The sequence below is a fragment of the Monodelphis domestica genome, chromosome 3, assembly GCF_027887165.1.
Source record: "Monodelphis domestica isolate mMonDom1 chromosome 3, mMonDom1.pri, whole genome shotgun sequence".
Taxonomy (NCBI): Eukaryota; Metazoa; Chordata; class Mammalia; order Didelphimorphia; family Didelphidae; genus Monodelphis; species Monodelphis domestica.
The window spans coordinates 418,529,126-418,553,715 of record NC_077229.1 but is presented as its reverse complement, the minus strand read 5'-3'; the positions used below and the strand labels follow the sequence as shown (position 1 = coordinate 418,553,715).

Below are 24,590 nucleotides of genomic sequence, written 5' to 3'. Positions count from 1 at the left end.
GTGGCTGAAAATGTTTGCAGATGTCTACTGAGCTACTGATGGTAATCTATGATTTTTGAAAGGAGGAAAAAATTGGATTCTTTAAAGTTTAGGCTGGTAAGCCTGACATCAATTTCTGGCAGATCCTCCAATACATTGTGAAAGAGATGGTCTATCTGGGTCTTATTTCATCATGATTGTGGGTAATGTATTTAACCATTTGGGCCATCAGTTTGCTCATCCATTAAAAAAATCCAACCCTTATCTTCCATCCTAGAATTATAACTAAGTGTTGGTTCCATAGCATAAGAATGGTAAGGGCTAGGCAATTGGGGGTGTGATTTGCCCAAGATCACATATCTAGAAATGTATGAGGCTAGATTTGAACCCAAGACCCCCTGTCTCTAGGCCTGGCTCTCTATCCACTGAGCCACCCAGCTGTCCCCACTCCCCCATCTGAAGTCCCTCCTACCTCTAAATCCTAGGATATGAAATCATATCAGACTAGTCTCATCACCCACCCCTCCTTTTGAGGTCAGTACTTTTAGATTAGTAGAGTTACTTAGACGCAGTCTGGCTGAATTTCAGCAAAATATCTGCTCGTCCACCTCACAGGGAAGACAGAGAGGTTGTTAGGTGATTTCAAACCTAGTTAGATCTCTAGACCCAAAGAATGTTGATTAATGGATCAGCGTCAGTCAGTCTGAAGAGCTCTCTCTGGTGTGGTGTCATGGCCTTGTTCCAACTTCCCAACATGTTAATAAGGGTTGGATGAAGGCATAGACGGTGAACTTATCAAATTTGCAGATGACATGAAGCTCAGAGGGATGACTAATACGTTTGATGACAAAAATTAGGATCCAAATATATTATGACAGCCTAAAACAATAACAACGAGATGAACAGAAGAAGATGAAATTTAAGAGGAATGAATGTACACTCAGATTTCAAAATCAGTTGTTTGAACCAGCAAACATTTGTTGAGCTTTATTATGGTATACAAAAGGAATACAAAGCCAGAACAAAAACATACCCTGCCCTTGGGGAGCTTATATTTTATGAAGGGAATACAACATATACGCAGACAAGTATAGAAATAATAATTTTGAGGAGAGAAAAAACACACAATCAGACGGATCAGAAAAGGCTTCTCCAAAGACGGGCTGTGAAATTAGCTAAAGCTCTGAAGGGGTGGAGGTGAGGAAGGAGTCCATTCTTGATATGAGAGACAGAGGCAGGAGATGGAATTCCAGTTGGATAGTTTGGTAAGAATATGTGAATATTCTTTGTGAATAGTTTGGTAGACTATGTGAAGTGTCACAAAGTGTCACAATGTGTAGGAATCCTAGAAAGGTAGGCTGAAGACCAATTTTTCCCTCTTCTGTGAATTGGTTCCAAGGCAGAAGAGTGGTAAGGGCTAGGCAATGGGAGTTAAGTGACTTGCCCAGGGTCACACAGTTAGGAAGTATCTGATTAGAATCCAGGACTTCCGTCCCATATCTAGACTTGGCTCACAACCCACTGAGCAACAAAGGCTTAAATGCCACGCTGAACAGGCTGTATTTTATCCTGGAGGCAATAAGGAACCACAAAGGTTCCTTAGCAGAAGAATGAGATGTCCAGACTTGTACTTTATGAAGATGATCAAGGCAGTCCTGTGGGAAATAGATGAGAGAGTGTGGGGGACTGGATGCTGGGAATCCTAATTAGGTCGTGATTATAATAATCCATATGAAAGGTGACGAGAGCCTTGACTAGGGGGCTGGGCATGTCAGTAGAGAAGAGAGGATGGCTGGGATGTAAGCTGTCGAGGTAGACTGAATAATATTTGATAGTCTTGTTGAGAGAGACACGGAGAGAAATAGAGAAGTTTTGAGGACCACTCACAGTGGTCCTGGGCAGGGCATTTGGGGTTTAAGTCACTCTCCTTTCTTTCTTCCTGGGAAGAACCCACAGAGCTAGTTTTCTTTGTTATTGCTGGTCCTAGGAACATCTGCCCCCACGGTCTCCACTTTACAGATGAGAGAGGCAATGCAAGAAGTAGTTGCTTCCATAGAAAGAGATCATTGGGAAAATGGTTCACAAATTGGCCAGACAATCTATAATAATAACCATGAAATAACTCACACCCAGGTAACCCTTTAAAATGTACAATGTGATCAGAATACGGGTATAACCTTGATCAAATTGCCTCCCGTCTCTGGGAGGGGGGAGGAAAGAGAGGGAGACAATTTGGATCTTAGAGCTTCAGAAAACACATATGAAAGGTTATTACATGTAATTGGGGAAATAAACTATCTTTTAAAATATGCAATATGATTTCCTCACAATAGCCTTGTGAGATGGATAGTACCATTCCCATCTTGCAGAGCGAGGACCAGAGGACAAGTTCACGCGACTACCTGGTTGTGCTGTAATTTGTGGTGGTGGTGTAAATTAAACTGAGCTCTCTCTACTTTGGGTTCAGTATTCCCACACACACAGTCTTAATGCCCCAGGGATCCAAGTGGATACATCCATCAGGCAGCTGGGCACTGTAGTTGGAGCTGAAAGACAGTCAAGACTAGAGATATAGATGATTTGAAGTTGAGGAGATGGTTGAAGGTGCGAAGGTAGACTAGCTCCTTGAGGGAGATGATAGACAAACCAGATAGTCCCTGGAGTGATGTCATATTCTTGAGAGAATAAACATACTGGACCTGGATTTGAATGGAGGGATGGGGCATGTCTGAGACATGTCCTAGCTCTTCCACTAATTCACTGTGTGACCAAAGGCAAGTGTTCTCATCTCCATGGATCTCAGTTTCCCCATAAGAAAATGAGGCAGTGGATTAAGTGAACTTTTAGGTCTTTCCAGATGTTCCAGCTGTTTCTATGCTTCAGAAATGCCTCTAGGACCTTGCACAGATCAAAGAAATCCAGGGTCTCTAGGCTCTGGCACTTGGGATCATGGAGCACTTGATTCCTCCGTGAGTAATAAAATAACAATAAGAAGGCATTCATGCATCGAGAGCCTGTTATGTTCCAGGTACCATGTTGGGTTCTGAGGTTTCAAAGACAGAAAAGGAATCGTTGATGTTCTCAAGGGACTTTTTTCAGAGAGGACAACTTTCTGTAGAAGTGTATGCAATCACCTATGGATATCAGTAACAAATCATTGGGCAGGGCTGAGGAGGATCCCGGCAACTGGGGTGGGATACATGGTAGCTGCTGTGGGCTTTGAAGCAGAGACCACTTTGGCTATAAGGTTAAGCATGGCCAAGAGGAAGTACTATGAGATCAGTCAAGAGAGAAAGTTTGGGGCAGCTTTAAGTACCTGCACTCTCTGGAGTGTGAGGAGACCCAAGTTCAAACCTGGACTCAGCAACTTCATTGTTGTATGGTTTTGGTCTCATCTGGGCCTCAGTTGCTTCTCTGTAAAACAAGAGAGGTTAACTAATTGATGTTTTCTTCTTTTTAGTCAGATCCTTCATTTATAAAAAAAACTTCACTCTTCAGAGGAAATTCATGCAGGCTTGCTCAATATTTAGTTTGCTGGCAATAAACTCATTTCAAACCTTATTCTACCCTGTAGGGTCCAGAATTTCAAACAATAAGTAATATGTATGAGGTTGTCATTGATCTTGAGGGGGCCGGATGTTGTGAACTGAGTAATTTCTTCAGCTAAGTGGCCCGATGGATAGAGTTCCAGAATGATTCATCTTTGAGAATTCAAATCTGGTCTCAGACACTTATCTGTGTGATTCTGGGCAAGTCACTTAACCCTGCTTGCCTCAGGTTCCTCACTTGTACAATGAAGAAAATGGCAAGCCATTCTAGTATCTTTGCCAAGAAAACCCCATATGGAGTTATGAAGAGTCAGACCTGACTGAAGCGACTAAATAACACTGACAGCAATAAGAAATTTCCTCCATGTCTTTCAATCACACATTCGTCTCTCCTTTCTCAGTGTATGAGGTGATCACGATGACTGGTGATGTTCGGGGTGCAGGAACCCATGCCAACGTCTTCATTTCCATTTTCGGGGAGAATGGGCTAACTCCTAAGCTCCATCTCTCGAGCAAGTGAGTATCCTGGAAAAGTCTTGAGATGGCCAGTGCTCTTGCCAAGCTGCAGTAGGTAGGGCTGTTGGGTAATGTTTGAGAAGACAACTTCCTGACCACCCAAACTTAAAGGAACTGGAGGACTTTTCTGAACAGAGAACCATGTGTTGAAGATGTTCTGCTCCTCCTTTGGCATCCTTCCCCCTGCAGTTTCCCCACTTGGTTTCCCTATACTGTCTGGTATCCAAATGCTGGCCTTGCCCATTTGGAATGTCTAATCATCTTGATAGCAGCTGAGTTGAGGCTTGTTTTCTGGTTTTTAGGAAGTGGTTTGTTAACCCAATTACTAACAGAAACAAATATCAGAACAGAGGGCATTTATAATCTATGTCAGGGGTTGTAAACCGCTGTCATATTGGTAGCACCATTTAAAAATAAAATGGTCCTGGTTTCAAATGATTCTTCTGTGCCCATTGAAGTAGGATTATCTCTTGGAGCATTTAGCCAGGATTATTATATATAGTTGAAATGAATTTTCTAAAACAGTTTCTTCATTAAGATAATTATCTCTTGGGATCTGCGAGGGGCTTAGTGAATTGAGAGCAAGACCTAGAAAAATCTGATTTCAGACACTTCCCAGCTGTGTGACCCTGGACAAGTCACTTAACCCCCATTGACCAGCCCTTACTGCTCTTCTGTCCTGGAACCAATATACAGTATTGATTCCAAGATGGAAGGAGAGGATTTAAAAAAATAACTCTCTCTTAACTCAAACCAACCTTTTTTCAAGTTTGATTTTGGTTTGGAAAAGGAACACTAGGGTAGGTTAGAGTATAACCCTGAGGTCTAAAGACACTGACTACATGAAGGAGGTAATTTTTCATGCTGAGGCCTTAGTTTCTTCTTCCCTAAATTGTATGAAGGAATTCTTGTCTGTCTATTTCCCAGGGTTGCTGTGAGGAGCAGAAGTTCCTTTATGTTTGTGAAAATATTTTGTGTAACCATTGAATGATGGAAAAGGTTTTATAGAAAAGAAGGGAAGATCAATCTTGTTAAACCTAGCTGTCAAAACAGTTCAGTCAATAGCATGGGGAATCTCATGATCAAGGAGGTGGATCTATTCCCTAACCGAGGAAGATAAAACACACACCCCGACACACACATACACGAAAACAGAGCAAAGAATGCTAAACCTGGAAGAGACCTTAGAGATCATCTAGTCTAGTGGTTCTTAAGCATTTTTCGTCTTTACACTCTTAAAATTATTGAGGACCACTCCCCCAAAGCCTTTGCTTATGTGGGCTCTATCCATATTTATTGTATTAAAAATAAAAATGTCTTAGGATTATTATGAGAATAATTTTGACTTCTCAGACCTCCTAAAGGGTTTCATGGACCCCACCCCACCCAGGATAACCACATTTCTAAAGGTTCTGATATAGCTCAATCCCTTCATTTTACAGGGAAAGAAACTAAGGCGTTGAGGTTCAGAGAAGGGAAATACCTGCTCACCATAATAAAGAATTAATGGCCAAAGGGGCAGTTTGGTGGCTATCAATGGATAGAGTACCAGGCCTAGAGTCTGGGTTACATTCTGGCCTCAGACTGGTCTCAGATCCTGGGCAAGTTACTTGGCCTTGTTGACCTAGCCCTTGCCATTCTGTCAGAATTGTTACTAAAAAAAATTAATGGTAAAACTAAGACTACCCAAAATCAATTCCAAAGTGATTTCCATTGCTATGAATATTTTTCAGAGAGGCAAAAAGGGTATTACCTTGGGGTCACTATAAGATTTGGAGCTAAAGATCATAACTCCTGTTTTTAGACTACATTGCATATTCAGTAAAGGTAGTTTGGGAAGGGGTGAATCCAAGGTCTGGGATTTCCTTTGAACAAGCCCCATCATTCCTATAGAAAATGACAGTTATTTTCTATAGGACCCTCTCTTTGAGCCATGTTGGGGCCTAGATTCCTTCAAAAGTGGGCTGTGGCATGAGCCTTGGGAAGATAGATATAACTTCTTGTTTTGTTGATTCCTGCAGAAAAGGGTATCTTCTTATAAACCTTGTACTTCAAAGAGTGACTTGCTCGCGGGAAGGCTGTCACCCAAATGAAATGGGCATGGTAACAAGACTACATGAAATATCCATCTCCTTTGCCATATGGAATAGCTGTAGCATTCTGCTATATGGAGAGAGAGTATGAAATTGGGAAGAAGTGGGCAAAGATCATGTCTAGCACCCCATCTCTTTTTCAAGCATCCAAGGCTCTTTGTTTTTTTTTTCTCTCTTCCCCCTATTAAACCTTCCTTTCAGAAAAGGCTCTGAGAGCCTTGAATCTGCTCCCACCCAACTGTATGAGTATAAATCCCTGCAACCCCTCCCCTGTAGGGATCCGAAATTCAAGCCTTCTCTCTCATTGGGGTACAAAAGACGTTCTCACTTAAAGGAATCTGAGCCTTCAGTGAAGAGGAAGGTGGGGGAGATTTTGTTGAGAGAGCCTTCCTGACTTTCTGGAAGTAAATTTCCAGCAGTCAACTTCCAAGACCATCACTGCCACCAGTAACCAAACAGCTACCAGAATGGACAGGACAGATTCTTATAGTTTTTGTTTTTTAAATGGCGTGAGTACCAGTAAGGTAGGGCAGGCCAGAAGGAGCCAGGATCTGAGCAGGAGTCTGGCAGGAATCCCTGGTCAGGTGGGTGGTATCCCATCTAGAGGGGCAGACAAGGTGAGAGGGATCAGTTGGGTGTTGTAGGTTAGGAAGGTTAAGTAAAGGTTCGAAAGGATTAAGTGACTTCTGCAGGCTAGATAGACAATAAGTCAGATAAAGAATTTGCTAGAGTAGAGAAGATGACAGTTCTGAAAGTTCTAGGCAGGTGACATCTAGATTCCAAGGAACAACAAAAGTGCTTGATAATCCTAGGGAAGAGATTGTTCTCTCCCCTCCATTACATTTCCTACTGGATGCAGAAGGGCTTACAGGTGTGTCTACAGGCAGAGGGAGAGTCAGTTCCCCCATTTGCAGCTTCATTTGGATTAAGGCAGGTATAGAGGTGCTTAGTCTCTTGGGAAGAGTTTATAAATTAAATTCTTGAAACAACCTACTTAGATAATTTCCTTTTCTGCTGAAGGTTAATAGCTCCAAGCAATTACTGGTTGACTAATCCAGTGCTAGGTGATTTGGGAATAGGTAGGTAGAAGATGCCATTTCTACTCTAGGGGACTTTGCACATTAACTGGGGAGAGGAGACATCTGAACATACATGTTGAAGAATTTCAACAGATGAAGAATTTCAAAGCAATGTAAAGACAAATGCAGGATAGAGCAGTATAGAGCAGTGTTTCCCAGTTGCTAGCACATGGTGTGTATTTACTGGTCTGCAAAACATTTACCACCAAAGGTCTGGATTCATAAACCCTAAACTTGAAGCAAATTGGACTTATTTCTTAATGTCCTGTTCTTCCCCCTCCCCCCCTTGATTCCCAATCCCCTCCTCATCTGCTGGGTCTTCTGAGCAGTGACTGGGTCTGTCTAAAGGGAAGGAATTGAGTTATTTTTTCAGACTCTGGCAAAACTTGGGCTGTGAAACACTAACATGAGTTGTATAAATGTGGAGAGAGTGCAAAACAAGGAGTGCAATAATACAAATCAGGATGGAGTGCGATTCATCTTAGAAGACTTCCTGAAGAGGGGTTGTTTCAAATGGGCTTTTAAATGTATAGATTTTGGATAAGCAAAGGGATGGCAAATGTGGGGGCTGGGGTGGGGACATTCCAAAAGGGAGGAGAGGATGAGGCATGAGAATTAATTGAAGGCATAGTGATGAAAACAAGCAACCTTTTGGGATGAATGGAATCCTATGGCCTGGATGCCCTTTGAGGAAAGCAGGACAAGGATTTCAGAGGTAATGAATCACAAGCATAATCAGAAAGTCTGTGTTCAGCACCTACCAGATATGTGATGATATGCTTGGTGCTGTCCCAATCAATCAGTTCAGAGCCAGAGGCAGTAATTCTCTTAGGAGCTGACACAGGAACAGAAGGAAATCACCTTCCTGTAGTTTCCTGGCAGATTCCTTCTCCAATTTACCAGGGGCCCTGATGCTATGTCACCTTTTTTTTTTAATACAATATGGCAAAAAGATGGAATCTCATGTATCTTTCTGAATCACGTTTCCATTGTCAAGACTTCACTGATGGAAAATGCATGGCATTTGGGGCTGGGGCTGAATCCTGGCTCTCTAGATTGAGATGGCCAGAAGCTAAAATGCTAGGTTCTGGCTGCAGCAGTTATCAGCAGGGTTTCTGTTGGGTGCTGCTGTGCTGCTGGAAGGAGAGTGCATGCTCTTTTCTCTCATACTGCTATTAGATCCAGAAGGACCTAGATCCAGTACAAAAAAAGCAGTACCTCCCTCCCCACTTACAATAAAAGGATGAAATAGTATGTGTTTCTAGTGATTTTATTCTCTGAGAAGGAATAGTCTCAAACCTACCTCAACTTGCATGCTGACTTCTGTGCCCAGGCTTAGGGCAGTATAGGTATCGGGGAGGTAGGAGGATATGTAGCTAACTCTCTGATCATTCAAGAACATTCTTTGGGGCTATTTCCCCTCAATTCCTCCATGGTGGACTTGGCAGAATTGCCATGCATTCCTTTCTCTCTTTCTCTCTACCTTGTATCTAGTTACTTTATCAACCTGACCTTAATTTGGTATGGCTTCTGGTTCACTCATTCAGATCCACCTTGGACCCTGCCATCTTTCTCCAGGAGGATTCTTTCCATTGGGCTCTTTTAACTGCACCTAGTTGGGCTGTCATCCCTATTCTGTCCACTGATGTTCTCTCTTCCCTCTCCACCTAGGCGGTAGGGATTTATTATGATCAGGAATAGGAATTTTAAGAATTTGAATGCTGCCAACCTGGTTCTCTGGCTGAGTGAGTTGTAGAGATGTTCTCCTTTGAGGTTATTCAGGATTTATTCACCAACTCATCTTCCTTCACTTCTCCCAAATGGAAGGTGAGAATATCCATTTCTGATGATCATTTCAGAGAGAAAAGCTGAAGGGTGCTGCTTGCCACAAGACATATACTGCATCACTCAAGAGGTCATAGGTATTTCACTTTCTACAGAATACTATTCTTTTCACATTCCGCTAATACTATGAGAGCATCTTTGAATATCAGGGATAACTCTCTTTGATTATAGTCCCCTCACTTTCTCTCTTCATATCCAAATGTTGGTTTCTCTTTTCATACACATAGGACATGACTACCAAAGAATCTCTCTCTCTCTCTCTCTCTCTCTCTCTCTCTCTCTCTTTCTGTCTCTAATTCTGTCTAAATTTCTCTGTCTCTGTCTCTCTCCAAACAGCAGACCATATCTTATAGCTATATAAGTACTGTTCCCAGGATCATTTCAAGGCTTCTGAATGTTATGGATAAGTTTTTTAAATGACCAATCAAATTGGAAAATTACATTTTGGTGAGCTAGCAGAGGTTTTGAGCCTTTACTCTAAGCACACTACACGATATCACAAAATGAATACCTATGTACTATGGAAAACAGAAATTTCTGGCAGGAACAGTGCACACATTTATAAAAATAGACAAGTATATAATTGTATAATTGGAGGATATCAAGATACACCTGAAGATTGATTTGTGACACAGGCTACCACTTTGAAACAATATGGCAGCAAATAAAAATGAATGTCTGAATAGGCATATATTCTGTGACATTTTAAAAAGCTGCTGTTTATGTTTGATTTTCCTCAAGTAAATTTTAATGATACCTTTGTTTTTATATTCCCTAATTTAATCCACCCTCCTTTTGTACTTAAAGAATCATCCCTTATCATAATGAATAAAAAAGAGAGGGAAAGTGCCACCAGATTAAACAATGTATCAAAAAAAGTCTGACATGTTATGAAGTGTTCTATACATATAGTCTCCCACTTCTGTGGGAGATGTACCATCTCATATTTCTTCTTTTTGGCCAATTTTGGTCACTTTAATTCTGCAGCTTTCAGTTTTGATTGTCTTTTTGTTTCTTCCATTTACCTGGTAGAAGTCATCATTGTATATTTCTGTGACTTTTCAAAATATTTCATTGAAATTTAGTTTTTGGGCTGCGGTTACTGAGAAGTCTATCTGAACGCATGGAGATTTCTAGTGCACAAGCCTGCTAATTGTAGTGTGAGGGCATTTTCCCTTTAGATCTTTCCAGCTCAGCTCTAATGAAGAGAGGGTTCCCACTGGGATGAGGGGAGATAGAGGCTATCCTGGCCAGAACCGGAGATATACTGACTGGAGTTCCTGGAGCAGAAGGATGATATAAGAAGGCTCTACAACAACTTGCTACTACATTGGGAAGCTCCTCCCAGGCTGGTTTAAAACTAATTTAATTTAGACCTGTTCAAGAACAATGGAAGGGGATTTCATCAACTCAAGTCCTGTTCTAGATGGAGGCCATGACATTGCCCTCTGCTGAATGTCTGGTGTGTTTTCTGTCCACACCATTTGCCAGATTATAAGTATACAGCTTCTCTCACGTTGTTGTTCTCCCATGCTTGTTCACTTTGACTTCCTCTCCTGTTGGAATGGTACCCAAGGTTTGCATCTACTTGGGACTACCATTACATCCCTTTTTGGGGTCATATTGTGTCCTGGGGTGGGGGGAGGAGGGGACAGTAAAACATACTGGACTCAAGAACCTCAAAGGCATTGAATTTATTCCTTTTCTACATTCCCCATTCCCCAGAGTCTAAAGCAATTAATCTGAAGTATTTTGTTATGGTTTCACTACTAACTGGCCATGTGATTATGAGCAAATCACTCAATATCTCTAGCCTCAATTTCATTATTTATAAAATGGAGGTAATATTACTTCCCTTATCTCCCTCAGAGGCATGAAGAAGATTGAATGGGATTGGACTTTTAAAAATTTAAGAGCTGGGAGGCTCAGTGGATCGAGAGCCAGGCCCAGAGTTGAGAGGTCCTAGGTTTGAATCTGACCTCATACATTCCCTACCTGTATGACCCTGGGCAAGTCACTTAATTCCCATTTCCTGACCCAGCTTTGGCCAAAGTTTTTGAGTTCAAGTACCCAGGGGGCAAATTCAAGCTGTCTGTGAGACCCTTCTCTCTCCTCACCCTGCCCTTTATAGGAGAGAGCTGAGGGAAGAAGTGCTTCCTTTGGGCAACTGGATAGAGAGGCAGGGGGCAATCAAAAATGTCCTTGGGTGCTGGGAAGAGGGGGAATGGGGCAGCTCCCCTGTGCAGGGGGCTTGCTAATACTTCACCAATGCTGGCCTAGCCATTACCACTTTTCTGCCTTGGAAACAATATGCCATAAGGATTCTAAGACAGAAGGTAAGAGTTGATAAAAAAAAAAAGTTTAAGGGTCATCTAAAGGCAAAGGATTATTATTACTGATATCAGTTGATGGAGGCGGTAACACCCACTTCATTTCCCCTCCAATCTGAGTCTTTGGGGCCAAGGAAAAAGGTGGTAGAGAAGGAAAGAATTTTCAGCCTTGGGTTTTCTTGCTGGGTCCTGGGCCCAGAATGACGATCTTTACTAACTTATGTCCCCATATGTCTTAGGAGCGAAGCTGCCTTTTCAAAAGCCAACGTGGATGTATTCCGGGTCAGAACTAACAATGTTGGTGCCATCTACAAAATCAGGTGAGGATTCTTTCCTGGACTCTACTGGCTACTTCTCACCTCCAGAAGCAAATGCAAATTCCTTTGTTTGACTTTTACATTTCTTCATAGCCAGGACCCAAGCTAACTTTCCTTTTTTCATTAATTACTCCCTTTCCTTCCTGCATGCCAGATTCCAGCTAAATTGGCTTTCCCTTCCTTCCTTACACTTCATATTCTAGCTTCTGTCTCTGTGCCTTTGTCCTGAATGTTTCTAGTACTTAGAATGTCCTTCTTCTTAACCTTCCTCTCTTCCTTCAAGACTCAGTTCAAGCTTTACCTTTTGTATGAAGGACTGATGAAAGAAACAGTTGGATTTGCTGCCGCCATTGCCAATTCCCAGTGGGTTCTCCCCATTTGGCACTGACCCTAGTCTGGTTATTTGCTTCTACTCTAGAATCGAGCATGACAACACTGGGAAGAATGCCAGCTGGTTTTTGGACAGGGTCATCCTGACGGACACGAAGCGGCCCTGCCTCAAGTACTATTTCAACTCTACTAACTGGCTGAGCAAAGTGGAGGGGGACCGCCAATTGTTCCGGGATCTTTTGGCCAGCTTTACCCCCATGGATGTTCCTAGGTGTAAGTGCTGTTCTTGGGGTGGGCATGGAGAATGACACTCAAGTCAGACCAGGCTTGTTCACTGGTCTTCATCAAAGCATCTCTGTTCTAACTGTTCTCCTCCCTGGAATGGCCTTCCCAACACTTCTTTGCTTATAGGAATACTACTTTTCCTTCAAGGCCAAGTTTATGGCTCATATCCTCTGAGAAGACCATCTTGTTTACTATCCATCACCAATTTTTTCCCCTTTAAAAAGGTAGTGTGGTGCAGTAGGTGGGGCGGCCAGGTTGGGCAGTGGACAGAACTCTGGACCTGGAATCAGGAAGATTCATTTTCTCGAGTTCAAATCTAGCCTCAGACACTTCCTGACATGTGACCCATAGCAAGTCATTTAATCCTGTTTGCCCCATTTTCCTAATCTATAAAATGAGCTAGAGAAGGAAATGGCAAACCATTCTAGTATCCTTGCTAAGAAGACCCCAAACGAAGTCACAGAGAGCCAGACATAACTGAAAAACAACACACTGAACAACAACAACTAGTCCAGTGGATTGAAAGCATTAACTTGGAATTAGGAGGATTTGAGATACTTTCAGATACTTCCTAGCTGTGTGACTATGGACAGGCCACTTTAAGCCTTAGTTTCTTTATCTGTGAAATGAGAACAATAATAATAGGATCTACCTAATGAGGTTGTCATGAGGATCGATGAAATTGAACATACACTTTGGAGGCAAAATGAGATTATATCAGTATTTCTAAAGCCTTAAAGGGCTTTGTTTACAAAAAACAAATAAACAAAACACTCATGAACCTCAGGTTAAGAAGCCCAGATTTAGAGTTTCTGTAGGAATCCCGAAGGTACAGATTACCTTTGTCAACATGGAATCTAGGAACCCCAAACTTGTGGCCTAGTGGAACCTGGTGAACCCCAGGTTTCAGGACTAGCTTATAGGTTGGAGACCCCAAACTTTGTGCTTGTTCCCTGTTCCCATGGGAATCCACCCTGAAGGGAATCCCAGGCTGGCAGTTTCAGGCTAAGTGGGGGACCCTCAGGTGAATGACAATCCACTTCAGGTGGGGGCTAAGCCCAAGTCAAAGTCGAGTGACTCTTCATCTCCAGAAGTATATCACACCCTTCTACTGAGGATCAAACTCAGGACCTTCAGCTTGTGAGACTGATGCACTGCTTGTAGTGCCAAAGAGTCACTTGACTTCAGCTTGGGCTTAGCCCTCACCTGAAGTGGATTGTCATTCACCTGAGGGTCCCCCACTCAGCCTGAAACTGCCAGCCTGGGATTCCCTTCAGGGTAGATTCCCATGGGAACAGGGAACAAGTACAAAGTTTGGGGTCTCCAACCTATAAGCTAGTCCTGAAACCTGAGGTTCACCAGATTCTACTAGGCCACAAGTTTGGGGTTCCTAGATTCCATGTTGACACCTTCTTCCTCCCCTGTCCTCATTCACCCCTTGAGCAGCAAAATTATAAGCTGGTTTGTTATCATGTACAAGCACAGTTAGATAATCATATACTTCATGATAGTTCTACCATATTTATCTCCCTGAGCTTCAGATTCCTCATATGCAAAATGGGGAAATATTTGAATTACATACCTCATGGTATTAGGATTAGGTAAACACATTGCATCTTTTTTTTTTTTTAATCCTCCCTTCTGTCTTAAAATTGACATTAAGTATTGGGTCCAAGGTAGAAGAGCAATAAGAGCTAGCCAGTTGGGGTTAAGTGACTCTCCCAGGGTCACACAGCTAGGAAATGTTTGAGGTCACATTTGAACCCAGGACTTCTAGTCTCCACACCTGGTTCTCTGTCCATTGAGTCACATATCTGCCCCAAAACATTGGGTCTTTAAAAAGCTCTATAAATGTGAATTATTCCTACACTTGTAATCTGAATCATAAATCAATTTGGAGAAATGCACAGTGATATCAGATCAAATTTATGAGACAGATAAAGTCAAAGAAAGATTTCTGCACATTAAGGAAGAGTTCTTGGAGTCAGTCAGAGGACTTGCATTTAAATCTCAGCCCTGCCATTTATTATCTGAGTGACTTTGGGCATGCCGTGTGCCTCATCTTCTCATTGGGACAGTAAGGTAGTTAGACTAGATGTCCTCTGGGGTCCCTTTCCAGCTTCAGATCCATGACTCTCTGATCTGATTTTGGGGGGACTATTTCAAATGTCAGTCTTTTATGTTCACCATGCTTGTTAGTTTTGTCTCTGCAGGGGGCAAGGGCTTGGTTTCTTCAGCAAACTTCACAGCATGCTGTATGATGTTAGTTCATAATTGATCAATAAAAAAGAATCACGTTATTCATTTACAACAATGACCAATATGGAAATATGTTTTGCATGATAATACATGCATAAGCCAGATTGAATTGCTTTCCCTGCTCTGGGAGAGGGTGGAGGGAAGGAAGGAGGGAGACAATTAAGATCCTAGAACTTCATAAAATTTATGTGGAAAGTTGTTATTACATGTAATTGGTAAAAATAAATAAATAAAAAGAATCAGAGAATAAGAGATAGTCAACCAAATAACAATTGTGAGAGTTAAAAGAAATCTGAGAGAGGATTTAATTCAACCCCTATCTAAATCACAAATCCCTGTTATCCAAAACAAATAATGCTCCAGCCTTTGCTGGAGCACCCACAGCTATGAAGAACCATCTATAAAACCAGCTCAGCCCTCTTTCGGATGGTTCTAATTGTTAGAGAATTCTTCTGTGCATTGGGGCTGAAGTGTGCCTGTCCACAACATTTACTGATTGCTCCTGGTTCTGCCCTCTTGGACCAACTAGAACAAGTCTCATTGCTCTTCTATTTGGGAACCCTTCAAATACCTGGAAGCAGTGAATGACTCCCACCATGGGCCTTTTCTTGTCTAGGGGACACTTTTAATTGTTTCTTGCCTGAGATCTTTTCCAGATCTCACCAAACTTGATTTAAAGTGTTATGGGCATCTAGATGGCTCAGTGGATTGAGTCAGGCCAAGAGATGGGAGCTCCTGGGTTCAAACTTGCCTCAGATACTTCCTACCCATATGACCCTGGGTAAGTCACTTAGCCTTCATTGCCCAGCCCTTATGGGACATTGAGGTGGTTCAGTGGATTGAGAGCCAGACCTAGAGACAGGAGGTCCTAGGTTCAAATCTGGCTTCAGACACTTCTAGCTATGTGACCCTGGACAAGTCACTTGACCCCCACTGCCTAGCCCTTACCACTCTTCTGCCTTGGAACCAATGCAAAGTATTGATTCTAAGATGGAAGGTAAGGGTTTTAAAAAGTGTTGGGGGCTTCCAGTGGCCATCATAGGATATTTTACTTTTAAAATCTTATGACACTGATTATCTTTGTTATCCTTTCCATAAGATTATTATCCATTCTCCTTTTACAGGAGAAAAGTCCTACCAAGTGACATTTCCAAAGTTGCCACCAAGATGGTAGAGGAGATGGGGTTAGAAATGGCATCTTCTTAAGCCTGCCTTAGTATTCATTCTGTAATAGCCCTGCTACTTCCCACCCCTCTTTTTTGTTCTTTCAAGCCATTTAATATTTGGCTTTTTAACAGAGTGAGGTGTACGTAACATTCAAATAGTCATCTTTTATATGATAAGATTAAAAGTTCACATAGTACTTACATAATAAATCTACATTCTCTAAATTTCCATAACATTTTATATTCTGAGCAACACTCTTGTCTACAAGTTGAATTAATTATGTAACAACAGCAGGCATGAAGATGGTAAAAATATTATCAGAACCCATTTGCAGAGAGTAATTGCTACAATTGCATATTATTATTAATATCTAGCATTTATGTAGAGCCTACTATGTGCCAGGCACTCTGCTAAGCCCTTTTCAAATATGACCTCATTAGAGCTGAACAGCATCTAGGGAGGGAAGTCCTTAATCTTCTCATTTTGTAGTTGAGGAAGTAGAAGTTAAATGACTTGCTCAAGAATAATATGGCTTATAAGGGTCAGAGGCTGGATAATAGGATAATTTTGTTGCTTCCTATAAACAAATACATCTACAATGTCTCAGACGACTCACCTTTCCTATGAAATTATGTAACAAATAAAAACCCATTTGTCCATAGAAAGAAAAACATTTTTTAAAAGCTTGGGACTTCCCCTGTTTGAAAGTTTTGTGTCAATGTGTTTATAACAGACAACTTGATCTTTTCTTAAAATGGCAAAATGGTGCCCATGTTTTCCAAGGTGAATTCCTCTTGTTTACTTCTCCCATTGACCAATTAATTGCCTACAGAGGCAGCATGATCCAGCAGTATCCATATAGTGGATTGTGGATCTATTCATCCCATTAGGGCCAATGTGAAGCTGGCAAGCTTTACCTTTCATATGTCTCATCTCACCTTCCTTTCTGCGACCTTGTCCTTCCTTTCAGCACCGATCTCCCCTCTTCCAGGTAAGGTCTCCAAGAGCCCCTATCTGTTTTTGTCAGAAAGAAGGTGTCTGACAGCTCTATGAGAGTGTGAATAGGTTCAGGGTGATTGTAGTCCCAAAGGTACCTGCATGTTAAAAGAGGTGTCCTAGAGAGAACAGTGCCCAAACGGAAAAGGAATGAAAGTATTGGGAAAATGTAATACATGTCTTGTTGAACAAATGTTGAATGCTATCTTCTAATGATAAAACTATGCAATTATGGAAAATAATGAGTGGAGAAATAGAGCAGAAGGTTGTAACTTGAACCATGAGGACAGATCGATTTAAAATCACTGAACTAATTAGGGCTATGTTTTCTTATTGACTTTGTTTTTAATTACATTTACCTTTAAGTGTCAATATGGTAAGTGTTCCAGTCAAAAGGGGGAAGAAGGTGAACTCTTTAAACATAAGGTTGGTAAACTTCTCTTCTGTTCTTGACAAGATTCTAGTACATTTCTATTTGAAAATCTTCTTGGTATCTTTAGTTTTTACATTATATGAATTTCTAAACATATCCATTCCCATATCCCTAGCAAGGGATCCATCCCTTGTTTGAAAGAACAAAAAAGATGGAAAGGAAGCATTTTATAAAACTAACATATCAATCAAATCTGACAGCATATACATTGTTCCTCTCCTCCCTTCCTTCCACCTTGGCAAAGAATAAAAGGAGGTACATTTTCTCATCATTAATAACAGCTAACATTTACATAGTACTTACTATGTGCCAGGCACTGTGCTAAGTTAAGCAATGAGTGACTCCTACCATAGGCCTTTTCTTCCCCAGGAGGAAATTATTATTATTATTATTTGCTCTCCTTGCATGAGATCTTTTCCAAATTTCAACAAACTTGGTTGTACTCTTATCAAAGCTAAGTTAATATCTCACTTGATCCTCACAACAATCCTATAAGGTAGATGCTATTATTATCCCCATCTTACAGATAAGGAAACTGATGCAAACAGAGGTTAAATGACTTGCCCAGGATCACATAGCTAGTAAGTTTCCAAGTTTGGATTTGGACCCGGGATTTCCTGACTCCAGGCCCAACATTCTGTCCACTTCTCTTTCTAATGGTTGAATGCTAATGACACAACTTTCAGTAAGGCTTTTGACAAAGTCTCTCATGGCAACATAGTTCTAGGTTTGGCTAAGAAGACCTTCAAAGTCTCTTCCATCTCTGAGATTTCTGCAGATGAATGTATTTTAGGCACTGAAGTAGGGAGGAAGTCACAACAGACAAATCTCTCTTCCTTTGCCTATAATAAACGTGCTTAGGTTACATCTTTGAAAAGTCCTGATACTTTCTCTAGACTGTAAGTTATCATCCTATCTCTCCCTTTGTCTTCACTGGTAAACCAGAAAAGGGAGCTTTATATGGTTCCCTTTCTACAACCCTCATTTACTCCTCAGCCCCCTGCAATCTGTCTCCTCTCCTAGTCACTCTACAAAAACTGCTCTCTTCAAGTTCACCAATGGCCCATAATTGCTAAAACCAATAGCCTTTCTCAGACCTTATACTCCTTGACTTTTTAGCAGTGTTTGACATTGCTTACTACCTTGGCCTCCTTCACTTCCATGACACTACTCTACTCCGATTCTCTCCTTCTCTGTCTCACTAACCTTTTTCATTCCCTAGTTGTTTTCCTCCTCTCACCCACTAAGTATGGCTGTTCCTCCAGGGCAGTGTTAGTGAAGTATTGGCACGCATGTTGGGTCAGGGGGGAGCTGCTCCGTTCCCCATCTTCCCCTTTCCCCAGTACCTGATAAAATGCCCTGTCCCTCTGTCCAGCTGCCCAAAGCAAACACTTCCTCACTCTGTACTCTTGGGTAATGTGGGGGTGGAAGTGGGGTGGGGAGTGGGACTCACAGGCAGCTTGAAGTTGCAGTTTGGGCATACAAACTTGAAAAACATTTGCCAATGCTGCTATAGGGTCAAGCTTTGGTCCCTTGCCTTCTCTTTTTATGCTTTATCTCTTGGAGCAATTATACACTCCCATATTCCCCTCATTTAAAAAATAAAAACCATCTCTGGATGGTTGCTATTATTCATGGAATTTAAACACTAATTTCCTCTCCGGGTCTGTCTACTACATAATATTACCTAAACGTCCTATCAGCTCCTCAAATTCAACATGTCCAAAACTGAATGCATTATCTCTTGTTCTAAGTCTGCACTTCCTTTTAACTCCTTTTTGGTAACATTTACTGTCTTCCCAATCATTGAAACTTGAAACTCCAGAGTATTTCTTGACTCTCTAACCACCGCCAATCCTCTATTAATTCAGTTGCTAAATTCTGTCCTTTGTACCAATGAGAAATCTTGCAAAGTCATCCCTTTCTTTCTACTTCCACTGCCACTTTCCTAATTGATGCTTTCATGAACTCTTTTATTTCCTGCTCTTTTAAGAAAATTAAAGGAATTTATTTACAAGTGTCTCAGCCTTTCCCTTGCTTCCCTCTATCACAGAATGCATCATCACAGAATCCCATCCTTCCCTCCATCACAGGAAATAGATATGTATATATTAATTATATCTTTCATGTTTCCATTTTTCAGTTCATTCTCTAGAATGGGATGGGAATTCACAAGTTATTTTTTGATTATTAATTCTATAGCTATGTGTAGTGTTCTCTTGGTTCTAGTCATTTCACTTTTCAATATCTCATGTAGTTCTTTCCAAAATTAAAAAAAAAAAAACAACTAGCTTGTTCGTCATTTCTTATGGTGCAGTAGTATTCCATCACAACCATTTACTACAATTTGTTTAGCCATTCCCCAACTGATGGGAATCCCCTCAATTTCCAGTTCTTTGACACCACAAGGAGAGCTGCTATAAATATTTTGGAACATATACTTTCTTTTCAATCTTCTCTGATCTTCTTGGTAAACAGATGCTGCAATGGTATTGGTGGGCCTAATGGTATACACAATTTATTAACTCTCTGGGTATCAAATTGTTCTCCAAAATGGTTGTATCGGTTCACAGCTCCACTAACAGTGCACTAGTGTTCCCATTTTTACACAACCCCTCCAACATTTTTCACTTTGCCCTTTTGAGATGATATCTCAGAATTGTTTTGGTTTGCATTCTCTAATCAGTAGTGATTTAGAGTATTTTTCCATAACCTTCATTTAAAAATTGTCTATTCATATCTTCTGCTCATTTATCAATTGGGGATGACTCTTGCTCTTATTTTTTTTAAATTTTATTTAATTAGTCAATTTAAAATATTTTTTCTTGGTTACAAGAATCATGTTCTTTCCCTCCCCTCCCCCCATCCCATCCCACAGCCAACACACAATTCCACTGGGTTTTACATGTGTCTTTGATCAAAACCTATTCCCCTATTGTTGATGTTTGCATTAGAGTGATCATTTAGAGTCTATATCCCCAATCATATCCCCATCAACCCATGTGATCAAGCAGTTATTTTTCTTCTATGTTTCTGCTCCTACAGTTCTCCCTTTGGATATGGATAGTGTTCTTTCTCATAAGTCCCTCCGAATTGTTCCGGATCATTGTATTGCTACTACTAGAGAAGTCCATTACATTTGATTATGCCACAGTGTATCAGTCTCTGTGTACAATGTTCTCCTGATTCTGCTCCTTTAACTCTGCATCACTTCCTGGAGGTCGTTCCAGTCTCCATGGAATTCCTCCACTTTATTATTCCTTTGAGCACAATAGTATTCCATCACCAACATATACCACAATTTGTTCAGCCATTTCCCAAATGAAGGGCATCCCCTCATTTTCCAATTTTTGGCCACCACAAAGAGTGCAGCTATGAATATTCTTGTACAAGTCTTTTCCCTTATTATCTCTTTGGGGTATAAATCCAGCAGTGCTATGACTGGATCAACGGGCAGACAGTCTTTTATCGCCCTTTGGGCATAGTTCCAAATTGCCCTCCAGAATGGCTGGATCAATTCACAACTCCATCAGCAATGCATTAATGTCCCAATTTTGCCACATCCCCTCCAACATGCATCATTTTCCTTTGCTGTCATTTTAGCCAATCTGCCGGGTATGAGGTGGTACCTCAGTTGTTTTGATTTGCATCTCTTGATTGTAAGAGATTTAGAACACTTTTTCATGTGCTTATTAATAGTTTGATTTCTTTATCTGAAAATTGCCTATTCATATTCCTTGCCCAATGCCTTGATTTTTTGTACAATTGATTTAGCTCTTTATAAATTTGAGTAATTAGGACTTTTTCAAAGGTCTTTGTTATGAACACTTTGTCCCAATTTGTTGCTTCCCTTCTTATTTTGGTTGCATTGGTTTTGTTTGTACAAAACCTTATTAATTTAATGTAATCAAAATTATTTTACATTTTGTAATTTTTTTCTAACTCTTGCTTGGTCTTAAAATCTTTTCTTTCCCAAAGATCTGACAAGTATACTATTCTGTGTTCACCTAATTTACTTATAGTTTCCTTCTTTATATTCAAGTCCATTCAGAATTTATCTTGGTGTAGGGTATGAGATGTTGATCCAAACCCAATCTCTCCCATATTGTCTTCCAATTCTCTCTGCAGTTTTTGTCAAATAGTGGATTTTTGTCCCTAAAGCTGGGATCTTTGGGTTTATCATAGACAGTCTTGCTGAGGTCATTTACCCCAAGTCTATTCCATTCATCCTCTTTTCTGCCTCTTAACCAGTATTCAGTATGATATTGTTTTTGTGACCACTACTTTATAGTATAGTTTGAGATCTCATGCTGCTAGGCCACCTTCTTTCACATTTTTTCTCATTATTTCCCTGGATATCCTTGATCTTTTGTTCTTCCAAATGAACTTTGTTATTTTGTTATTAAAAAAAACCATGTTTTTTTCTAATTCAGTAAAAAAGTTTCTTGGTAGTTCAATGGGTATGGCACTAAATAACTAAATTAGTTTGGATAGGATTGTCATTTTTATTATGTTAACTCATCCTACCCATGAGCAAATAATGTTTTTCCAATTACTTATATCTAGTTGTAATTGTGAGGAAAGTGTTTTGTAGTTGTGCTCATATAGTTCCTGTGTTTGTCTCAGCAGATAGGTTCCTAAGTATCTTATATTGTCTAGGGTGATTTTAAATGGAATTTCTCTTTCTAATTCTTGCTGCTGAGATGTGTTGGAAATATATAGAAATGCTGATGACTTACATGGGTTTATTTTGTATCCTGCAACTTTGCTAAAGTTGTTGATTATTTCCACTAGCTTTTTAGTTGATTCTCTAGGATTCTTTAAGTAGACTATCATATCATTTGAGTTTGATCTCCTCATTGTCAATTTTAATACCTTCAATTTCTTTTTCTTTTCTAATTGCTACTGCTAGTGTTTCTAGCATAATGTTAAATAATAGGGGTGATAATTGGCATCCTTGTTTCACTCCTGATCTTATTGGGAAGTCTTCTAGTTTATCCCCATTGCAGAAGATATTTGCTGATGGTTATATATATATATTTTAGATATATACTGTTTATTATTTTTAGGAAAGACCCTTCTATTCCTATACTTTCTAGTGTTTTCAATAGGAATGTGTGTTGTATTTTGTCAAAGGCTTTTCCTGCATCTATTGAGATAATCATATGATTTTTGTCGGTTTGCTTATTAATATGGTCAATTATGTGGATGATTTTCCTAATATTGAACCATCCTTGCATTGCTGGTATAAATCCCACTTGATCATAATGAATAATCCTCATGGTCACTTGCTGGAGTCTTTTTGTTAGTATTCTATTTAAGATTTTTGCATCTATCTTCATTAAGGAGATTGGTCTATAGTTTTCTTTCTCTGTGTTTGACTTGCCTGGCTTTGGAATCAGTACCATATTTGTGTCATAAAAGGAATTTGGTAGAATTCCCTCTTTGCTTATTATGTCAAATAGTTTTTATAATATTGGGATTAGTTGTTCTTTGAGTATTTGATTGAATTCACTTGTGAATCCATCAGGCCCTGGGGATTTTTTCTTAGGAAGTTCTTTGATGGCCTATTCAATTTCTTTTTCTGATATGGGATTATTTAACTATTCTATTTCTTCTTCTGTTAATCTAGGCAATTTATATTTTTGTAAATATTCATCCATGTGACCTAGATTGCCATGTTTGTTGCCATATAATTGGGCAAAATAGTTTTTAATGATTGCCTTAATTTCCTCTTCATTAGAAGTGAGGTCTCCCTTTTCATCTTTGATACTGTTAATTTGGTTTTCTCCTTCCTTTTTTTTCCAATAGATTGACCAGTACTTTGTCTATTTTATTTGCTTTTTCCCAAAATGCTAGTTTCTAGTCTTATTTATTAGTTCAATGGCTCTTTCACTTTTAATTTTGTTAATTTCTCCTTTAATTTTTAGGATCTCTTATTTAGTTTTCATCTGGGGATTTTTAATTTGTTCACTTTCAAGTTTTTTGATTTGCATGTCCAATTCATTGATCTCTGTCCTCCCTAATTTGTTAATATATGAACTCAAGAATATAAATTCCCCCCTGAATAGTGCTTTGGATGCATCCCATTGATTTTGAAAGTATGTCTCATCATTGTCATTTTCTTCAATGAAATTATTATTTGTTTCTATGATTTGTTCTTTAATGGATTTTGGAGAATCCTATTATTTAATTTCCAATTAATTTTTGATTTGGCTCTCCATGTACCCTTACTAATTATTATTTTTATTGCATTATGATCTGAAAAGGTTGAATTGATTATTTCTGCTTTTTTGCACTTGTTTGCCATGTTTTTATGCCCTAGTACATGGTCAATCTTTGTGAATGTACCATGTGCTGCTGAAAAGAAGGTGCATTCCTTTTTGTACCTATATATTTTTCTCCATGTATCTATTAACTCTAATTTTCCCAAGATTTAATTCACATCTCTTACCTCTTTCTTATTTATATTTTGGTTTGATTTATCAAGATTTGAGAGAGCAAGGTTCAGGTCTCCCACTAGTATAGTTTTACTATCTTTTTCCTCCTTCAGCTCCACTAATTTCTCCTTTAGAAAGTTGGATGCTATGCCATTTGGTGCATACACGTTGAGTACTGATATTTCCTCATTGTCTATACTGCCTTTTATCAGGATGTAATTACCTTCCCTATCTCTTTTAAACAGATCTATTTTTACTTTGGCTTTGTCAGATATCATGATTGCAACTCCTGCCTTCTTTTTCTCAGTTGAGGCCCAATAGATTTTGCTCCAACCTTTAATTCTAACCCTGTGAGTGTCTACCTGCCTTGTATGTGTTTCTTGTAGACAACATATGGTAGGATTTTGGTTTTTAATCCACTCTGCTATTTGCTTCCATTTTATGGGTGAGTTCATCCCATTCTCATTCAGAGTTATGATAACCACCTCTGTATTCCCCAACATTTTGCTATCCTCTCCTAGTTCTGCCCTTTCTTCTTTCACTATATCCTTTTAAATCAGTAGTTTGCTTTTAATCAGTACCCCTAATCCCCACTCTTATTATTTGTCTCTTTCCTCCCCTCCCTTTTTGTTCCCTTCTTCTTATTATTTTTTCAGGGTCTGTTAAGTTCCCTCCCCTCTGTTTCCCTCCCTTTTTGTACTCCCCACCCTACTTTCCCCCTTGGTTTTCCTTCTCACTTTCCCTGTAGGGTAATGGGTCTAGATGCTCTTCCCTCTCATAATTGATTTCACTGAAAGTAAGGTTTAAGTGTTAACTATTAGCACTCTCTTCCTCTCCTTCTTATAATAGTATTCTTCCCCTCCACTTCCCACATGCCTCTTTTTGTGATATAGGTTATCCTATTTATCTTATTCCTTCAAGTTTCTCTTGGTGTCATCTTTCTATTCCCTCCTCCATTTTTCTTCTTTTTTTT

General features: G+C 39.9%; 1 protein-coding gene across 1 annotated transcript in view; it reads left to right on the top strand.

Moving 5' to 3' along the window:
• LOC130458487 (lipoxygenase homology domain-containing protein 1-like) overlaps positions 1 to 24,590 on the top strand; it is a 113,157-nt gene that overhangs the window by 39,011 nt on the left and 49,556 nt on the right. Inside the window, exons 2-4 of the mRNA XM_056824394.1 lie at positions 3,929 to 4,043; positions 11,630 to 11,710; positions 12,126 to 12,310. Of these exons, the coding sequence (XP_056680372.1) occupies positions 3,929 to 4,043; positions 11,630 to 11,710; positions 12,126 to 12,310 (381 nt within the window). The remainder of the gene's footprint in view (positions 1 to 3,928; positions 4,044 to 11,629; positions 11,711 to 12,125; positions 12,311 to 24,590) is intronic.